Source organism: Lepisosteus platostomus, chromosome 23 (assembly GCF_059453375.1).
Source record: "Lepisosteus platostomus isolate fLepPlt1 chromosome 23, fLepPlt1.hap1, whole genome shotgun sequence".
Classification (NCBI taxonomy): Eukaryota; Metazoa; Chordata; class Actinopteri; order Semionotiformes; family Lepisosteidae; genus Lepisosteus; species Lepisosteus platostomus.
In genome coordinates this window covers 11,993,102-12,012,584 of record NC_142633.1, presented here as the reverse complement: position 1 = coordinate 12,012,584, position 19,483 = coordinate 11,993,102, and the positions used below count along the sequence as shown (strand labels likewise).

Sequence of the window (19,483 nt, the reverse complement as noted above, 5' to 3'; positions counted from 1 at the left end):
TAACCAAATTTTCGTTCCTGGGTTATGTCGGCGTTCGGTTGTCAAAATATACGCACCCAGCAATTCAACTGAATTCAAAGACTTCATTGGTATATGACGGTCCCTATAGTTAAGGGCCACCAAGAATCCTGCTAGGATCTGTGTGAAGTGACTTGTAGTATTCCTTGTATTATGCATTCTCTTCGTAGCCAACTCTTCTACCTCTGCCTACTAGGGGAAAAAAAGAAATTGCAGGAACAGCGAGATTCCAAACCCAGAAAAATGATAACTTTTAAAAATAAAATGCTACGGTGAATCAAATTAGGTCTTGCGGATAGCCCACGACTTGATCTACGTTGGTTGATGTCGTTCCAGGTTCATTTTGTATTTCGTCTTTACACTCTGTTTAGTTCTATCAAAGTCAGGATTTGTGTGCGGCACACGCAATTAAAAATGATTACACAGACAAACGATTGGACGCTGGCCAGGTGCGGTCAAGTTTTCCGTGGAAAGTCGAGGTCCGGATCTTGGAGTTGTTCAGAAGGATTCAGTTTAGATCAAAGAGTAGGGATCTGCAGTTTTAATTTGGGGGGAAACCGAAGTGAAAAAGATGCAGCAAGACTGGGATGTCAGAGGCTGTTAAAAGTAAGCAGCTAGGATAATTTATTCCCGTGTTTTAAGTCCTGCTGTTAAAAGGTTCATTCGTAAATCCTATTGGACAAAATTGCTCATTTCTCCACCTATGCGCTGGCTCGGCAGGGGAGGAGAGTGGAAGAGTGAGTGCGGGAGAATGGCGAGGTTTAACAGCCGATTCTCACCGCAATCCCCGCCGAGCGCCTAATCCCGTCCCGCGGCGCGCCTCAGTGCGCCCCTGGCCGCTGGAAGGAGGTTTGTTAAATTGTCAAGCGGTCAGACGTGAAATTAACAGCCGATGACAGGCCGTTTCAACCGGCAGGGGGGCTGTTTCTTAGTGAAAGACATTTTGTAAGGGGGTTTCTGGTTTGTTTCACCGTCACATTATTTTTAACACCTCTAATAAGAGTTTGAAGTCAGAACACTTTTCTTAGGCGCGTTTTAGGGGAATGGAAAAATTATGTGAGACTATTCAACACTCGCTGTCCTTTCCAAATATAACTTTCCGTTTTCTTTATAGGGAAAAGGCTATTATTATTAAACTAACTATTCGAGTAAGCCATTGGTTTCCTGCTTCTCACAGGAAAGGTGTATTTTGTTATTTTGTGTCTTAACGTGTTTCCATTGTTTGCTGTACAATATGGGGGCACATTTTGCACTGAAACGGTAAACAAAAGTTGTGGAATCGGTCAGCCTGTGGGGCGACAGCTACAGGTCCATCAGTATTTCTAAATTAGAGATGATTAAATAATATTTTCCCAGCCCAAACACACACTGCTTCACCTCCGACCACTGTCTCGTTCGCTCACTCCTTATCGCTGAAACGAACTCCACCCGTTTCGTGCTCCATATTATGGGAAGTTACCGTAAGACTCGAAAGAAAAGATAACAGACAGCATTGTTTGTTATGCTTTTTATCCCAGCTTTTTCTGACCGTAATTAAAGCAAGAAAATGTACAGATTTATTTAGCCTGACAGCGAAATGATCGACAGGGATTTTGTTTCGTGATTTTTTGGATTCGGCTTGTTGGGAGTATTCCCTGCCTTGAGTAAGAGCTCACCTCTCCCTTCTGCCCCATTCAGACAGATCACATTTAAAAAAGAAACTACTGCTTTTCGGGATGGCTTTTTGGGGGGCGTAGCAAAGTGATCTCCACAAACATTCCATTGAGAAACCAAAACGTGTTTCACAGGAAAGAAGACCCACCAGAAGCTAAATGAGAGAAGATTAGTTAGTCCCCCGGGCAGGCTGGGTGTGGCCACTCTGCTGCTGATCACGGGTCAGCTCCATCAATCCATTTTCTAACCACTTCATCCAGTCCAGGGTCCCGGGGGAGTCGAAGCCTATCTAGGCAAGCAATGGGCACAGGGCAGGATACACCCCTGGGAAGGATGCCAGTCCATCACAAGGCACACAGCCACACACACGTTACGCCGCGGCGCAGAGCTGAAAAGACTCACGGCTGTAGGGCAAGCTGAGGAGTCTACAAGCTTGCTACACGGAGGCGAGATCTGGGGGAGGGGCTGAGCAAACAGACAGACAGACAGACAGACAGACAGACAGACAGACAGACAGAAGGCGGACGACACAGGGACCGTGCCCTGCAGAAGAGAACAGGGACGACGCAGTGCAGCTGAGCAGAGGGGACTGGAGACCCAGGACTGGTTGGTTGCTGTGAGGGCATAGTGAAAAGGGGACAGACCTGGGATCTGGTGGCTGTGATCTCGGGATTGAGTCGATAGCCTGAATTGGTTGGATACCTCTAATGCTGACAGGCTGGTTCGTGCTAAGAGCACTTCCCTACCCAGTAGGAAACTCAATGACAGAGCACCGAACCATGGGCGGAGCAGTAACCTGGAGCTGATAAGATAATTATTACCTTAATTACCTGTTAAGTGGGGGCAGATGGCATGAGCAGCTGCTCCGAATGAGTTTTCAGGGCACCAGGCGTTTTACTCCAAGTGCGGACGCAGTCCGTTGCCGTGGAGACCAAGGGCTGGGAGCTGAACAGCACACGCTCCCACCAGGGCCAATTTTCCCAGAAGCCAATGAACCTACCAGTCTGTCTTTGGACTGTGGGAAGACACCGGAGCACCTGGAGGCTATCCAAGCAAACACACACAGCACCGCCGGTCTAGTAATTGAACCCAGGACCCTAGTGCTGTAATACTGCCCTAGGCAGTACTGCTTACCACTGTGCCAACCTGGGTCAGCTCCATTTCTTTCAAATTCCTGATTTCAACTGCGGCTTCATCATCACCACAACTATCAACTGTACTGCTAAGCCCTGACACGGAGCTGACACAACCAATTCAAACTAAGTGCACATAAAGTAAGTCTTTCTCAACACAGTGCAAAAAAGGATCATGGCTGCCTGTGATTTAGAGGCAGTACTGACTGAGTTAGCACCCTAGGCTAGTTTCTAATATCTCCGGCTGTGTTTTCAATTAGGTTACACTAGTTTGCCAAATGAAAGCAAGATTTTCAGGCCTTGAAATCTTTTCCTTTTGGTCAAAGCCATCCGATCCGTTTTAAGTGACAACTGCAGGCTGTGTGTGTTTCGCCGGTCATCTGTGACTGTGACTGTGCTGACTGGCACAAGCTTGAGGGAGAAAACTCAGTTTGGTCACAGAAGAATCGCAATACCAGTAAAGCACCGCGATTTGCTTTGACTCTTGTTTATAAATACAGGCTGTCAGATGAGAATGATCAACCATGTCCTCACGCAAGGAACAATCACATGTACTAATGTTTCGCAAATCTGTTCATCTTATAAACAGCAAATTGTTGCAATCCCAAAAGGGGAGCAACAACATTCCAGAGGAACTCTAAATGAGAAGCAGGGACACAGACGACAGTTACTATAATTGTGAGTTTTTCTTACTCTTTGGAATCATGTGGTTTTTGCCTCTTCAGAACTGTGCATTTTCTGCCCCTTTAGAACGGTGTGGTATGTGTCTCTTCAAGATTGTGCATGTTTTTGTCCCTTCAGAGCCCGCCTACCGAGCCAGTGTCAACAATGTGTGCACCACGCCAGGCTGTGTCACTGCAGGTAGGTGCCCGTCTCACCAATAGAAGAGCTCAGCCTTTGTAGTCTAATCACCTGGCCTCCAGGTATGCACAGATATACTTCATGCAGACAGATGGGTAGAAATAAAAACATTCTACCTACAGAGATCCTCTTCAGTGTTCCTGCAAAGTGTTTTGCGTCTCTGTTGGTTTCTGTTACTGGGAAGAAATGTCTACACGACCACCCTTAGAAAACCACAGTCCTGACTGTTGTTCCATTCTTCCTTCTTTTCTGAATTGCCTGACCAGCCCAAACAGTGCCCTTTTCTCCTCTGGCGTGTTCCCACTGCTTCTCTGTACTTCCTCCCTAGATGGGATGCCAGTCCTTCACAGGGCAGGCACAACAGGACCAATTTTCCCAGAAGTCAAATAACCTACCCGAATGTTTTCTGACTGTGGGAGGAAACTGGAGCCCCATAGGAATCCCACGCAAAAATGGGGGCAACATAGAAGCACCACACACATAGCACCCCAGGAATTGAACACAGGGCCCCAGCATTACAAGGCACAATCATTGTACCACCATGTTGCCCACTTTCCTGTAATTGCAGCTGGGTATTTTACGGCCTTTGCCATAAACTGCCAATACCTGCACTACAGCCTATACCTGCCCTACAGTCATTTCTGTTTTGGGGAGAGCTGCACATCTAATTATTTCAGCCTAAGTCTCTGCTCAGTCACTGTGTCACTTTTCAAAGACAGCGTAAGCTGAGAGTAAGTCAACAGAAATGAGGCAACTGATGTGTCAAGGGGCTTAGTCACCCCTGTATCCCACCCTCCCCTTCTTCTCTCTGTTTCAGCGGCCCGGCTCATCCAGAACATGGACCCCCGGGTGGAGCCATGCCAGAACTTTTACCAGTATGCCTGTGGGGGCTGGCTTGAGCGACATGTCATCCCAGAGACCAGCTCCCGCTACAGTGTCTTTGACATCCTGAGAGATGAGCTAGAGATCATCCTGAAGGGTGAGCACCGAGGAGAGTTTCGATTTGTGTCTTCTTCATCACTGCACACAGGAAAGGAAAACCAACCTGCCCTTTTTTCTTATTTTGTGGATTAAGTAGGTTAAGAATTTGATGTGCCTGCGATACATTATCTGTCTGTGAAGTTATATGAGGAGGCAGCATTGCTTATACAATCCAATGATTCTCGTTTGGTTTGTTTCTCCCTGACAGGTGTTCTGGAGACTGCAAATGAACAGGACAGGGAGGCCTTCCAGAAAGCCAAGACTCTGTACATCTCCTGCATGAACGAAAGTGAGTCTCTGCATAGTGGCAGCCCAATGCATGGAAACAAATACACTGGCATACTAACAGCTTACCAGTTTCTTTGCACTGCTGACAATTGGAGAACGTGGATTTGGCTGATGGCTTTCCTGTGCTGTCCCCTGCAGGTCTAATAGAGAAGAGAGACTCCCAGCCCCTGATGAAGCTCATTGATGTCATTGGAGGATGGCCTGTTGCATCAGAGGACTGGGATAGCATGATAGGTAGACACAATTTAAAAACATGTGGTTTTCTGCAAGAGGAGCACACACAGGGGACTTGATTTACTGTAGTGGGCAACATGCCCAGTCTTATTCATTCCTTTCGGAGTGGGCAGTTTGCCCACAGCAGAAAATAAAAGAAAATCCAGTGTCTGAATCTAATCAGTAAAAGCTCTACAGACTGACACTCTAAGCATCTGGTCAATATTTTTCAACGACATTCAAGGACAAATTAAGCGGGGTGATTGATTTGCAGCTTGTACATCATTATCACAATTTACAGCAACTCATTGCCTTCACCCAGTTAAAGGAGCCTTGGTTGACCGAACACTATTGGGGAAGGAGGGAGTTCTTCTGTCCAGGTCGAATGGTGCTAGTTATCTAGTTAGCTCTTGATTGCCAAATTCTGCATCCTCTGCTTCTGAATGTCAGTTGGCATGTACCCTTCATTTTAGAGATATACTGTAATTACCAGCATAGTACACACTGTTTATGAATTTAATACAGATGTCCCATCTTGATTGTGCAAGATGTGTGTGCTAAATGCCTTTTTGTGCTGGTGTGGAAGAGAAGGGAACAAGAGAACGGTTATACCGTTATATATATGGCTATTATTGCCATATATATTATATATTATAATTATTATATTATTATGGCATATATATATATATGAGAGGACTCCTTTCAGTTGCCAGAAGGTTTTTGACCAAGGATCTTGTCCTGTCATGTAATGCAGGATCCCAGACTGATTCTGCAATATTAGCATCATCAGACATCAGTGTATCTATATTGGGTACCGGTGTATCAATCTCTCTGTCCACCCTCACAGAGGACAAGTGGAGTTTGGAGGATATCCTGGCCACCCTCAACTCCCACTTCCATAAGAAGGTGCTGGTGGACCTGTTTGTGTGGACGGATGACCGCGACTCCAGTCGTCACATAATCTATGTAAGGACGACCCTTTCAGCTTGGCCACCTGACACTGTCCCTACCGGGTTACCGTCAGGCAGCCAGTCCAGAAAGATGTTTTTCAGTGCATGAACGAATGTTCCACGAATTTTCATATTTCCATCTCTGAGCCCATCACAGGCACTCACATCACAGGTGGGCAGACCACATACAGAGCTGTACAAGAAGTAAGTCGAAGCAGCCAACAAATTTCAGAAAATGACCTGAAGCTCCAAAAAGATATAGAAGGTGTACCTGATTCCAAGGGTTAGGAAAGACGGAGGACATCTTCCTTTTACTTCTCAGAAAACAGGCCCAGAGTCCACCCGTGCTGACATAGGGAGTGTAGTAGCGGGGTGCAGATTTTCAATACCCCTAACCAGAAGGATGAAAAAAATCATTGGACTAGAACATTATTCATATTTTTTCTAAAAGTTAACCACCAAGTTCTTTTTTCACATCAGAATACTAAACTAAACGTATTACATTTGAACCGAGTATGCATTACAGGTTCTCTGAAGAAGAAGCCTAACTATGTTTTTCTCCTGTATTCCCAGATCGACCAGCCTGGATTAGGAATGCCATCCCGGGACTACTACTTCAATGATGGGAACTACAAACGGGTAATTTCCTCTCGAGACAATAACAGGGAATCTTTTTTAGTTTATCTTGTAAGCTGCAATGGAAAATTTTTAAAAACAATCTTCATAAACAACTCTTTCTGACCTACATAATGTTCCTCGAGTGTACCACATTCTGTCCCATATTAACATTTCTGGGGATTTCGTGCTTTTATACCCATTGCTGTACGTCACGCATTCATGATCTGGAAGTACATTAACCCAGTTCTGCGCCTCAGACTGCCCAAATTCAACATTAAGTGTTGTTTTTTTTCCCTGGCACTATACAGATCACTGGATCACGTGAATCATGACCTGAAAAAAGAGTAAAGTAAACACAAGAGCTCATGGTTTGGTGCGTTTCATATGCTTTAAGTTTTATACAGTACAGTATTTACTACACATATAATAAAGAGCCTGTGCATATATGATGAAAAGGTACAACACAAGGACACTTTAAATGTGTTGATTGCAATTGCTAAAATGTCATAAGATCCATAAAGGATATACAGGATATTGTATATGAAGATGTATCATATAAGAGTGTGTTTATCGGTGGAAAAAAAACATAATTAATGTTTTAATGGGTACTCTGCAATAACAGACTTTGACTAACCTCTCTGTTAGCCCATTAAACCAAGGATTGACTGTTCTCTGCTGTCAATGATGGAGATGGAGACTCCCCACTGCCTGAATTCTAAGTCTGTCCCATCAAAATCTCTTGTGTTAACCAGCTCGTTAGCAGTGTCAACAAGTCAAGAATGAAAAGCCTGGTTTGTGCGACAGTCTCGCAAAGGGCGGCGCCAGTGTTGCTCTTCCGGGCGGGCGAGGAAGAGGAGCGGTGAGCAGCAGCGCCAGGCCCACCTGAGCATGCGCTCTTCTTCGGCAGGTTCGGGAGGCCTACCTGGAGTTCATGGTGTCGATCGCGCGCATGGCCCGGGAGGACAGGAACCTGACGCGGGACGAGGAGCAGGTCTGGGAGGAAATGAGGGGCGTGATGGAGCTGGAGACGGACATCGCCAACGTGAGTCCGCGCCCTCGACGCCCAGGGCGGGAAAGCTATCTCGAGCCGCGACACGCCCAGTTCAGCGCTGGCCAGCCCACAACATTGCTCATTCTGTCACTCGAGTGACTGATTCTTACTACTACCATCCAATAAGAGGGCATAAACACATTCATGATCTCATTTAGTCCTTACCTTTTTGATTCTGGAATAGTTTTATAAAACATGTTTATATCTGGATCAAGCTACCCAGCCATGAATATCCTGGCTTCTTTAAGACACACCTGGATAAGATCCTTGCCTCATTTAACTACAAGCAATCAAAAGGAGTTAGATGGATGGAATGGCCTCATCTCATTTGTTACTTTACTTTTTATGTTTTAAACTACACGTCTAAGCCTTTTAACAATTCGTCTAGAAAAAAAAACTGAAATAAAGTGATCAAACTGAACTTTCAATCCTTCAGGAGCAAGCAAACCATTGTAGACTTTCACAAGTCCCTTTTTACCACGCTGGAGCTGTTTCTTGTGCTGAAAGCTCTTAATATAGCCAAGGTGAGGCCTGCAGACAAAATTCTGATGCTATTGGTAGTGATGTGCGGTGTCGACTGCCCTCTCTGTGCCCACAGGCCACCTCCCCTGTAGAGGAGCGGCACGATGTTACCCTGCTCTACCACAAGATGGCGCTGAGGGAGGTGCAAGAGCAGTTCGGTCTGAATGTGAGTTTGCCTCCAGCATATGGTGGGCATTGTGGTCCACCTTCGAACCTGAAACAGAGATAGAAAGCAACAGTGAAAGAGGATGTCCGGGCTGGAAATTCGATCTGACTCAATTATCATAATGAATATATTTTTTGAAACCATTGCCAATTGTGTCAGAATTAGGAGCACCTGCTTGAACTGGGAATCGTAGTGTGTAGTGCCCTCCTAGATATTTTCTAACAACAAAACAGAGCTCACAGTCCACTGCTACTACTAATTTGTTTTTTTAGTACTCGTGTTACACTTGACAGGAAAAAAATACTTTGACAAACAAGAAATATAATGGAGTTCATGTTTGATTGCAACAGAATTTAATGTACTTGAATACTTTGGTTTATAGTGTATCACATACTGCTAAAACCAGCAGTGTTGAGACTGTTATTTTAAGTGGTAGATATACTTACAAAAACTAGCTAACATATTACACAATATAAATATAAACAATATTGCATCTGGCTCCTTCGGAAAGGCCACAGGGCTTCGTTCTCAGATCCTTACAGTTTCTTTCTCTGTGGTCTGCTGTGCAGGGCTTTAACTGGACAAGGTTCGTGCAGGGGGTGCTGTCCAGTGTCAATATTGAGGTGCAACCCCAGGAGGAGGTGGTGGTCTATGGCGCCCCCTACTTACAGAAACTAAAAGATGTCCTCGCCAAACACTCCACCAGGTGAGAGGAAGGAAGGGCCAGAAATTAAGATGAATCTGTTGAGCTGGGCTCAAGAGCGGATTGCAAGCCCACGCGAACATGAACGTTTGTGTCGGAATGAGTTGTACTGCTCTCCAAACATAAATAGCAAGTTACCTGCAGTGAGCTTCACCAGAAAACAGGGCACTGCATGTTATACTGGGACTGTAGAGCTATACAGTTAGTTAACCTGCAAGTGTGCTGTTTTCCAGGCTTGTTTAGCATAGTAGGAAATCCTATAGACTATCACCATCCTTATTTTAAATTAAACCCAAACAGCCAAGCCACAAAATTGCTTTGATTTCCTTATTTCTTTGAACAGTCCTTGCTGTCTACAGATGGTCTTTAAAGGCTTACCAAAAATCCCCCAAAATCCTTTTCAAACTAAAGGAAGTGTATGGATGCATGTTAAAAGCAAAAGCATTTGTTAGTGTCAAACAAATTCCGAAGGTTTTTGCACCCCTCTAACCTACCGTGTGAATAATAGTCAAGCATGTTTCTGTGAGGCCTCTCCCTGTGTCTGCTCTCTCCACCAGGACACTGCAGAACTACCTGACCTGGCAGCTCGTCATGGAGAGAGTCAGCAGCCTGAGTCGCCGTTTTAAGGACGCCAGAGCACACTACAGGAAGGCAAGACTGACCCCCATCCAATCAGCACGCAAGGAGCAGGGAATGGGCTTTGATACAACATGCACAGCACACACTCTAGCAGAGGCAGAGAAGGGCGTTTTGTACCCTGTCTGCTCAGGTGTACACCACAGCCAACTAAGTTAAACAAGGACCTTTAATCCATTTAGCTTAGCATGATGACGCATTTTCAGTTGGCAAATCTACTTCAGTGAATTAAAGGGGAACTGCAGTCCCAATTTCACAGAACGGTTATTCAATTTCAGTGACAAAATAAATTAATTGACCGCTATCTCAAAATTTTACAAATTCCAAATAAGCACAAAATTGTGATCTTTGTCAAAGTAATGTATAGTCTCCATCTTTATGCAAATCACTGGGCTCGTCACGAGAGTGAGAATTCACTTGACTTGCGACGTGAAGCAGCCCTTCCCGCTCACTAGTTCCTGTAATGACTAATATAATGCGATGTACTGTACGGTACGAGCGAATAACTACAGGTTGTGCAACAGACATTTCTCCGCAGAAATGTGGCAACGTGATCTGAATTAACAAGTAAGTTGTATTTGTAGCAAAACCATCTATAAATCGAGAGCAATATTTCTACTGGATTAAAAGAGATGTATTCACAAGCCTGCTTGTTTACAATGTCATAGGGCGCTTCATGCCTTCCATCGCAGAATATGGTGCTCCGCATACCTGGAAATTTAATAAATTGGAGGTTTTACAAATTACTGTGTGAATTTTACTTTCCCTGTGGTTTAGAATGCACTCATCAATGCATCACTTCTTGTGCCCAGTCGTGTGGTGCTTGCCTTGCCCACCAAGGATCGCACTCGCTCAGGGTCTGTGTCTGTGTGGCCAGGCGCTGTACGGGACCACAGTGGAGGAGGCGCGCTGGCGGGACTGTGTGCGCTACGTGCAGAGCAACATGGAGAACGCCGTGGGCGCTCTGTACGTCAGGGAGACCTTCGCCGGAGAGAGCAAACGCATGGTGAGAAGCCAGATTATCGATATCCACGTGATCCGCTGTAAACTGATCCATAAAAATGACCACTGAACTTTCTGCATTTCTAGTGTATACTCTCAGGGCCCCCATTAAATTGCAACAGGTTACATTATAAACGAGATCACTCTTTGACCATATGTACTCTGCCATGCAGACTCAGTGTGGGCCTCGGTGGGCCTGGCGGTGGAGCACATCAGCGTCGCTATTTGAAGCAGCTGTGTGTCTTTGTGTGTGTCTGTGTGTCCTGCCATCAGGTCAGGGAGCTGATCAGTAAGATCCAGGAGGCCTTTGTGGAGACACTGGAGGAGCTGCGCTGGATGGACGAGCAATCCAAGCAGAAGGCTAGAGACAAGGTCAGGGGTCAGATGCACTGTCGTCCACCGCACGCTGCCACCACCACCACCACGACTGTACACTGGCCACAGCAACCAGCAGCTAAAGATGAAAACAGAAATGTTGTGCTGTTTCATTGTAGGACAAAAGTCACCCGTCCGTGAGGGGTGATTAGTGATAAACGTATGCAGCTCTTAATGTGATCTGAGGAGGTGTCTGGGTACCGAGCTGCTGCTCTGTTTTGCAGGCCATGGCCATTAAGGAGCAGATCGGCTATCCTGACCACATCCTGGAGGAGAAAAACCTCAAGCTGGATCAGGAATACGCACATGTGAGGAAGGGGGAGAAGGTCAGGGGAGGTGGGGGGGGGGGGCTTTTTTAGTGTTCACTGCTCTTGAAGCTCTCTCGTCAAGCTCATGCTTGTAGAAATGCCGATTTCCACCTAAAGAACATAAGGCTGATTCCAAAACGGAAAAAGTTTTACCCGAACCCTAACAGGAAGGTTAAAGGGATGCCACAAATGAACACGCTGTGTGTTAGTTCTGTGCTGCGACGCGTGCTCCTGCCGTGACCCCGTGACCCCAGCGGCTCCACGCCCCTCCCTCTTCCCTGCAGCTGAACTTCAGCGAGGAGAACTACTTTGAGAACATCCTGGAGAACTTGCACGCAGGGGCGCAGAAGAGCCTGAGGAAGCTCAGGGAGCGAGTTGACCCAGACCTGTGAGTAACACCCAGCAACGGGTGTCTTCCTGCGGTAAGAGACGGGTTGTAGCTTTTTTTCAGAGCTGGTTTGAGGCAAATCTGCTGCTAACTGGTGCAGCTGTTAAAGACTTCACTTCTGCTGAAGCAGAAAGAGGAAAAGGCACAGCAGAAGACAGCATTAGTGAAAAAAAGATTACACAACCCAGAGAATAAAATGATGTGAAAATATGAGCTACTTCTCTAATGCAGTTCCCCTAGATGTTAGTTATGAAGAATATTGTACTAAGTTTATCCAAGTGAGGGTGCCAGACACCCTGCAATACCAGGATCTCTTTCAAAGAACACAATGCAGTGTCTGCCAATGTGGAAGTGGCACATTGCTGAGCTCTGCTGAGCTAGTTTGGCAGATCAGTCTACTGGGACGTGACCGCATTGTTCCAGTCCATCTATCTCCACCTAGAGAGATCACGTCTCCATTGGCAATGACTGCAGTCCACCAGAGCCGTAAAGACAACCTAACATTATTAGGGGTCCTGCAATGTATCGGCACTGATAAGAAAGTATGCTCTGCCCTCGAGGTATGAACAATTGAGATGTTCATAAGTATATGCACTGATTCCCATAAGAAATGATTTTTGTCTAGTAGAATAGCAAGCAGCAAAGTGATACTGACTAGTGTCGGGATGGCTCAAGGCTATTGGAGACAATGAGTCACTCAGTGTACTTTGGGTTTGTTTATATGAACATCTAACTGTTGCTTTGTGATTCTGGGGTTTATTTGGAGTGTTAATAACTCGTAAAAATGGCTGAGCAGTGGAGGAGTGACAACAACAGGCAATAACCTTTGCGGCGAAAATGAAGAGCACTTTCAGTCAAAATGTTTCGACTTCAGAACAGCCTGAGGTATGAACAAGTCTCGGGAACATAACACGCTCGTAAGACAAGGACTAAGTGTGCAGCAAATTAAAAGCGGATGCATTCCCAGAAACCTATGTTTTCCTGTCGATGGTGATCAGCTTATTAATGTTCAGCTGGGAGAGGGAAAGATCAAAACATTTTTGGAGGAATGAAAAAAATTTTCCTTTGGGCATAGCACATGAGAAGATAACAGATTAAGGGCAGTGGGCAGCCTTCCAGTGAAAGAGCTCTCAATTGTGCTCAATTTCCATTCTTTTTGCAGGTGGATTATTGGGGCAGCAGTTGTCAATGCCTTTTACTCCCCCAACAGAAACCAGATAGGTGAGCATTCTGGACAGGGGATGTGACAAAACACCATCGGTAACAAGCCAGCCAGAAACCTCGGTGTGCTTCTGTACGTGACTTTACGACTTGTGACTTGAGAAGAGTTTGGAGGGAATGTACTTAGTGCAGACTTCTCACCCTAGCACACTCTCATTCCCATACAGAACATGGTCTACTTCCCCCATCAACTGTCACCAGCTGACTGTCAGCCCCTCAGTCATTACTCCCCTTGGGTCTCTCTTAGTCTCCTACCTTAGTCTTCTCTGATTTCTCCTTCACTTTGTCCTCTCTTACCGCAATTAATTTCCTCCTTTCCTGGCAATCGGCTGTCAGATTGGTTGTCTTCTTTAAAAAAGATACTTTCACAAGGGACTCTGAGTGGCTCAGCCTGTAAAGGCACTTGTTCCACATGCAGGGTGAGTTGTTTAAGACTGTGAGGCATGAACACAATTGGCAGTGTGGCCCCAGGGTAAGAGCCAGCCAGCAGCTCCTGCAGGCTTGCAGTGCCCCTGGTGAGGGACAAGCGGCCACTGGCCTGTGAGGGACTGGGGAGTTTGCAGCATGGTCTTGTCTGTCCCTCTTAGTCTTCCTGTGGAGCACAGGGTCACTGCTAAGAGCCCAGATGTACAGAAACAATTAGCGGTTTCAGATGGGGTAGGTCTCAAATGACAACCACAAAAAAAAAATGCGCCCAGAAATGTACATAAGACATCTCTGTGACATAAGACATTTTCCCCTAACCCTACAGTTGCGTATCTGCTCTTGGACAGACAGAAATATATGATAGTACTTAGGACTACAAGTGAAATGCACTGAACATTGACAATTAAGGCCATTTGCATTACTGAAACCTTCATCATCTTCACTCAGCTTGTTTTTGTTTGCTAACCTTTGCCTCTACCCTCTCAGTTTTCCCCGCCGGGATCCTACAGCCCCCCTTCTTCAGCCAGCAGCAGCCCCAGGCTCTGAATTTCGGTGGGATCGGCATGGTGATCGGGCACGAGATCACGCACGGCTTTGATGACAACGGTACGTGTGAGCGCGCACGCACACACACGCGAACACGCCCAGCATCGCCCCCTGATCTCTCCAGATGCTTCTCTCTTCCTGACCTCTGCACTCGTCCCTTTCCAATCGGTTCGCTCAGCCTGCGCAGAGGAGGCCAGCGGACAGCGTAGTCCATCTAACGTCACTGCCATCGAGCAGAGCACGACCGACATGGAGCCATAGGAAACATCAAAGTCCACTGAATTAAAGTTCAGATCACAGCATAAGCCAGTCAGTAAAGCAGTCCAGGTTGTACTGTGATTAGCTCTCACAAGATAGCAAACACATAGTAAAAAAGTAAAAAGTAAAAAGCAGGCATTCACAGTGAACTAAAGGCTGAGAAAGAGAGTACCTTGCGAGTACCTGGACGTTAAGGCACATTCACACTCATGTTGAGAATCTCTACCCTGAAAATATCAGCGTTTTTTCTCTCCACATCCGACAAACTCTTCTCTACATACTCCCTTGTCCAATCTTTTCCTCCTCCATCACCCTCCAAATGAGAACTTGCCTGTCATACTGTATAAACAGGCAGGTTGCAATAGAACAAGAACTTCAAGCTCCAGGATGAGGTCAACACCGGTCAATACAGGAGGCGCCTTAATTAAGGGTTGGAACATAATTCATCTTCCCTGATTAGAAAATGAGATGCTGTCCTTCTGCTGTGTCTCTTCCAAAACAGGGAGGAATTTCGACAAGGACGGGAACATGTTTGATTGGTGGAGCAATTATTCGGCCATGCACTTTAAGGAGCAGTCCCAGTGCATGGTGTACCAGTATGGAAACTTCACCTGGAAACTGGCAGGCGGGCAGAATGTGAGTCAGGCGGCTTGAACAGGGGACTAACGGGAAATCCTGGGGTGTTGTTCTGGGCACTCTGATTGATGAACATACTCAGCACTGCATCTTGAGCGCCATCTGCAGGCAGCTCAGAGATGTAGTGTTCACTCACAGCTCTCAAAAGTTCCTTTCTGTCTGCCCTTCATGAATGTACTCCTCACAAAAAAACAAAACTTCACACACACCGAATCTGGCTACAGTTATACTACTGGTCACTACAGGTCTGCAGTCAAGCCAAAGACATTTTGACCTGCATAGCTTTCTTTAGTCCTGTACCGAAATTTAAAAATACATCTTTTTTTCCCCAATTTATTTCCTAAAAACAGACACATCTCATAGAACCAGCTGAAAGCCGAGTCTGAGGTGATGCATGTATGTGCTGTGTATTCTTTTAACCAACTTTAAGCTAAGAATGGGAGAAGGTGGGACACTGGGAGCTTTCACAAGCGTCACAGCCAGTGCCAGCACCTCGGGCATCTTTTTGCCAGGGGGCAGCAAGTTAAAAACAGACCAAGGGCGGAGTCAGAGCAAGAGGCATTGGCAGTGTGTCTCTCACGTGGGGGGGCCTGTGTGCCGGTGACAGAACGTATTTTGTGTTGGCAGGTCAGTGGGATCAGCACACTTGGAGAGAACATCGCAGACAATGGAGGTGTCCGGCAAGCCTATAAGGTAAGGTCTCTAATTGCCATCACTAAGGCTAATAGCGATAATGATGGCTCTAGTGCTAACATAAATCGGCCCTGGTTAATGTTAATCTTATATCATTCTAGTGCTTTTCGTGGTTTCCCCATCTTTGAATGTATTGTGTGTCCATTGTCTGCCCTGTCTACCCATCCATCACCTGTGTCCATCTGCCCGGCAGGCATACCTGAAGTGGGTGGAGAGAGAAGGGGAAGAGCCCCGTCTTCCTGGCCTGGATCTTGACCACAAGCAGCTTTTCTTCCTCAACTTCGCACAGGTGAGAGAGAAGGAGGGGGCAGGGAACACAGAGACAGTGAAGATGCTGCTTCACTCACCAGGCGCTGAAATGCGCGGCGACTGAAACGACGGCAGGCTAGAAACACAAGGTCAAAAGCAGGAGAGAGCTTGCTAATCCTCCCACATCAAGAGAAAGCACTGACATTTCCAACAGCTTTGCCTTTTTAAGAGAGAATGACGAGCGCCACACTGGCTGAAATCTCAACAGCCGTGTTTTGGTGTGGAACGTGCAAATGCTTAGCTGTCGTTTGATACCGAAAGAGGAGAAGAAAAGGAGCAAGAGAAGAGGCTGATGGGGGAACTGGGCAAGAATGTTCCGAGTTCCCAGAGGAGCACAAAACAGGAGAGAGAGAGACAGGAGGAGCAGACACAGATATGGGGATGGAAAGACCAGCAGTACACTAGTGAGAGCCAACAACCGGGGAGAGAGGGAGAAAAGGCGGCACAGAGCAGTGAAGAGGGAGAAGTGAAATTTGGAGAAGAAATATGGAAGTTAAAAAACGTTTCTGTATGACAGAAAAGAGGCCTGGCTCAATTCACTCTTAGCACAGGTTGAGAATCGAGCAGAGATTGACCGATGTCGTGGGTTCAAGCCTGGGTCGTGTCACTAGCTGAGCATTGCAAGACGTAGGGTTCAGATCAGATGGTCGGGGTTTCTGACTTGCTGAGTATCTGCGGGTTAGCAGTGAGGTCAGTGAGGGATGCATGTCTCCTCCAGTCAGTGCAAACTCTCCTGTCAGGCACTGTGAAGCTAGCAGCATGTTTAAAAGATGAGAGGCTCTGAGGGGTTGATGGGTAGGAGCGTGTCTTCCTTTCTTCTCCATACTGCACAGGACTCGAAGATGTAAAAAATGACAAATCCAAATTGGTTGGGCATAACAATTGTTAAAAACACACCAATGTAGTCCACTAAGTCTTTCTTTCATAGTGAAAATGGCCTGAGTGACTCCAAACAGGATTCTGTTACTGACTCTAGGGCATTTCCCAGCCATATACTACACACCAATCAAGGAGAGAAGTCCATTAAGCCAAAACTCAAGGGGTGTGAGGAACCCCCCTGCTTTTGGGGGTGCTGAGGCCTGACTTGACCTGACTTGACCATAACTGCCTCATTAAACACAATGCAGGCCATTACACTCACAACATTGAAGCTGCTTCGCAGGCGATGTGGAAAAGGGGAAGATTTCAGTCTGTAAGGTAGCAAGTTCTGGATTACAGCTGTGGTCCTGCTGGCACAATTCTTCTGCAAAGTGGTCACTACGCAAACTTCTGTTTCTTCATGGTCTCCAAGGCCTTAGTATCTTCCACTCATTACACACAACCTAGAAATGGCCCTAAGAACCTCACTGACCTCCAGCTCTCCTTGCAGATGTTTTCATCTGGAGCCTGTGTAACATGAGGGTAAAAAACTTAAAACTAAAGTAGCTGAATGTACAGTACATACCAAAGTCCTATAATTAAAAACACCCTCTGGAAGCTGCCTTTATACCAGATGTATTGTGGTACATATTGTAAATGCCTCCAGTGTTAGCCACAGAGGCACTGACGCAAGAGAGTTGTATTTTCATTTAAAAGCGCTTCTTTTCACTGTCAGAATTAAAACAGATTAAAACAGTTAATCAGCTGAGGCACAGAGTGCCGCTTAAAAAACAGTCACGAGGAAAACACACACAACTTCCAGGATACAAGGACCCCCAGGGGTCTTTGTAGACTGCGTCAGTGCCTGTGCCAAAAATACTAAAAACCACAGCAGAAAAACAAATAAGCGGCAGATAAATATCAGATGATTTTAATACCACTCTGTTTACCACAGATGGAGAGAGTTCGCTGGGACGTGTCACTGGACAAATCAGACCACACTTTCACTCTGTAAACGCTGCAACAAGAGGAGGTCTCCACCAGCAAAGCAAAATGTGGCTTCATGTTGACACATGACATTTTATTAGTATTTTAAATATTCATCCATTTTCGAAAGTGCTCAATTTGCAATGAAAGTTTTTTAAACAGATGTGCGAGTGTTAGAAGCAATACTTGTGACAATAAACCCACTACACGTTCATAGTAGTTATTTTGATAAACTAGTTTACTATATGTATATTAATGGTACAGTATAAGCTTGTGTAAGACAATAATTTAAGAGCAAAGAACAAAAAAAAGACTATATTTAGCCTCGTTCAAATGAGACCTTTTGGTTTTTATGATGTCACTTGTGGCATGCAAATTATGTCTTGCCATCCTCCAATCAGCATGCACGCCAAACCATATTGACCAATAGTAGTGCACCGCAGAGACACTGACAAACATCTCCTGAATGTGGTGGTGCTTCTTGTATCTCTGAAGCACACTAAACAAGCTGCATTGTAAATTAACAAAGAAATCAAACCAAAAAAGAATTTCTTTCATAACTGAAGCGTCAGGCCAAGAGACGCCCAAGGTTATGAACTTCTGCTCTTCAAAAAACCCAGATGCTACAAGAACAAGCAAGGTTATTGACTGAATACAAAGCACTCATGAGCACTGCACACCCATCAGCAGGAACAGAAAAGACACTAACATGAATGAAGGCACAAATGTGTGAAAAAAGCAGATTTGATTCTTCTCCAAGATTCCCATCTCAAGGTTCTCAGGATAGAGTGTGGTGTGGTTTCTCTGGACACAATTTATCTCACTCCCTCCAAACCCCACCATCCATATTGCCTGCAAATCAGCAATCTGCTGCAAGCCACATCAGCTGCGATCAAAGATCATGTGGTGACTTCACTGTCCAAGGAGTTCAGGAGGGGAATTAGTACTGTAGTGCAAGGACTTAGAACCCAATGGCTGTACCAGTGTAGCATACTTGACTCACAAGATTGATGACTGTGGCCAGGGTTGGTCCAGCACAATTGGAGCTTGGTGTACAATTGGAAAAGGTGCATCCAGAATAGGGAGGTGTTAGTGGGGCCAGCAGGGGGTGCTCACCCTGCGGCCCATGTGGGTCCTAATGCCCCAGTATAGTGACGGGGACACTATACTGTAAACAGGGGCATCCTTCGGATGAGACGTAAAACTGGGGCCCTGACTCTCTGTGGTCATTAAAAATCCCAGGGCGTTCCTCGAAAAGATTAGGGTGTAACCCTGGCGTCCTGGCCAAATTTCCCATTGGCCCTTACCAATCATGGCCCCCTAATAATCCCCATCTATGAATTGGCTTCATTACTCTGCTCTCCTCCCCACTGATAGCTGATGTGAGGTGAGCGTTCTGGCGCACTATGGCTGCCGTCGCATCATCCAGGTGGATGCTGCACATTGGTGGTGGTGGATGGGAGTCCCCATTACCTGTAAAGTGCTTTGAGTGGAGTGTCCAGAAAAGCGCTATATAAGTATAAGCAATTATTACTGTATGAAATGGGGATTGAATGTTACAAATGAAGAAATTTCCTGGGACAATATAAATTTGAGTTCATAATCCTCAAATGACACAATAGGCACTTGGATTTAAATCTCATCCTGTTTAATATCCTGTTCAAGGTAACAAAGTGTGAAAGC

At 45.8% G+C, this 19,483-nt stretch overlaps 1 protein-coding gene across 6 annotated transcripts in view; it reads left to right on the top strand.

Annotated features, from left to right (window-relative positions):
- Nucleotides 1-19,483, top strand: part of mmel1 (membrane metalloendopeptidase like 1) — a 36,833-nt gene that overhangs the window by 14,168 nt on the left and 3,182 nt on the right. For all 6 annotated transcript variants that reach the window (XM_088617559.1, XM_088617563.1, XM_088617564.1 and 3 more), the window contains exons 3-21: nucleotides 3,606-3,665; nucleotides 4,483-4,644; nucleotides 4,855-4,935; nucleotides 5,073-5,168; nucleotides 5,995-6,113; nucleotides 6,671-6,736; nucleotides 7,623-7,757; nucleotides 8,365-8,454; nucleotides 9,024-9,160; nucleotides 9,715-9,808; nucleotides 10,671-10,799; nucleotides 11,069-11,167; nucleotides 11,395-11,478; nucleotides 11,763-11,866; nucleotides 13,029-13,087; nucleotides 14,000-14,119; nucleotides 14,820-14,953; nucleotides 15,581-15,646; nucleotides 15,840-15,935. In XM_088617559.1, coding sequence (XP_088473685.1) covers nucleotides 3,606-3,665; nucleotides 4,483-4,644; nucleotides 4,855-4,935; nucleotides 5,073-5,168; nucleotides 5,995-6,113; nucleotides 6,671-6,736; nucleotides 7,623-7,757; nucleotides 8,365-8,454; nucleotides 9,024-9,160; nucleotides 9,715-9,808; nucleotides 10,671-10,799; nucleotides 11,069-11,167; nucleotides 11,395-11,478; nucleotides 11,763-11,866; nucleotides 13,029-13,087; nucleotides 14,000-14,119; nucleotides 14,820-14,953; nucleotides 15,581-15,646; nucleotides 15,840-15,935 — 1,931 coding nt within the window. The remainder of the gene's footprint in view (nucleotides 1-3,605; nucleotides 3,666-4,482; nucleotides 4,645-4,854; nucleotides 4,936-5,072; nucleotides 5,169-5,994; nucleotides 6,114-6,670; nucleotides 6,737-7,622; nucleotides 7,758-8,364; nucleotides 8,455-9,023; nucleotides 9,161-9,714; nucleotides 9,809-10,670; nucleotides 10,800-11,068; nucleotides 11,168-11,394; nucleotides 11,479-11,762; nucleotides 11,867-13,028; nucleotides 13,088-13,999; nucleotides 14,120-14,819; nucleotides 14,954-15,580; nucleotides 15,647-15,839; nucleotides 15,936-19,483) is intronic.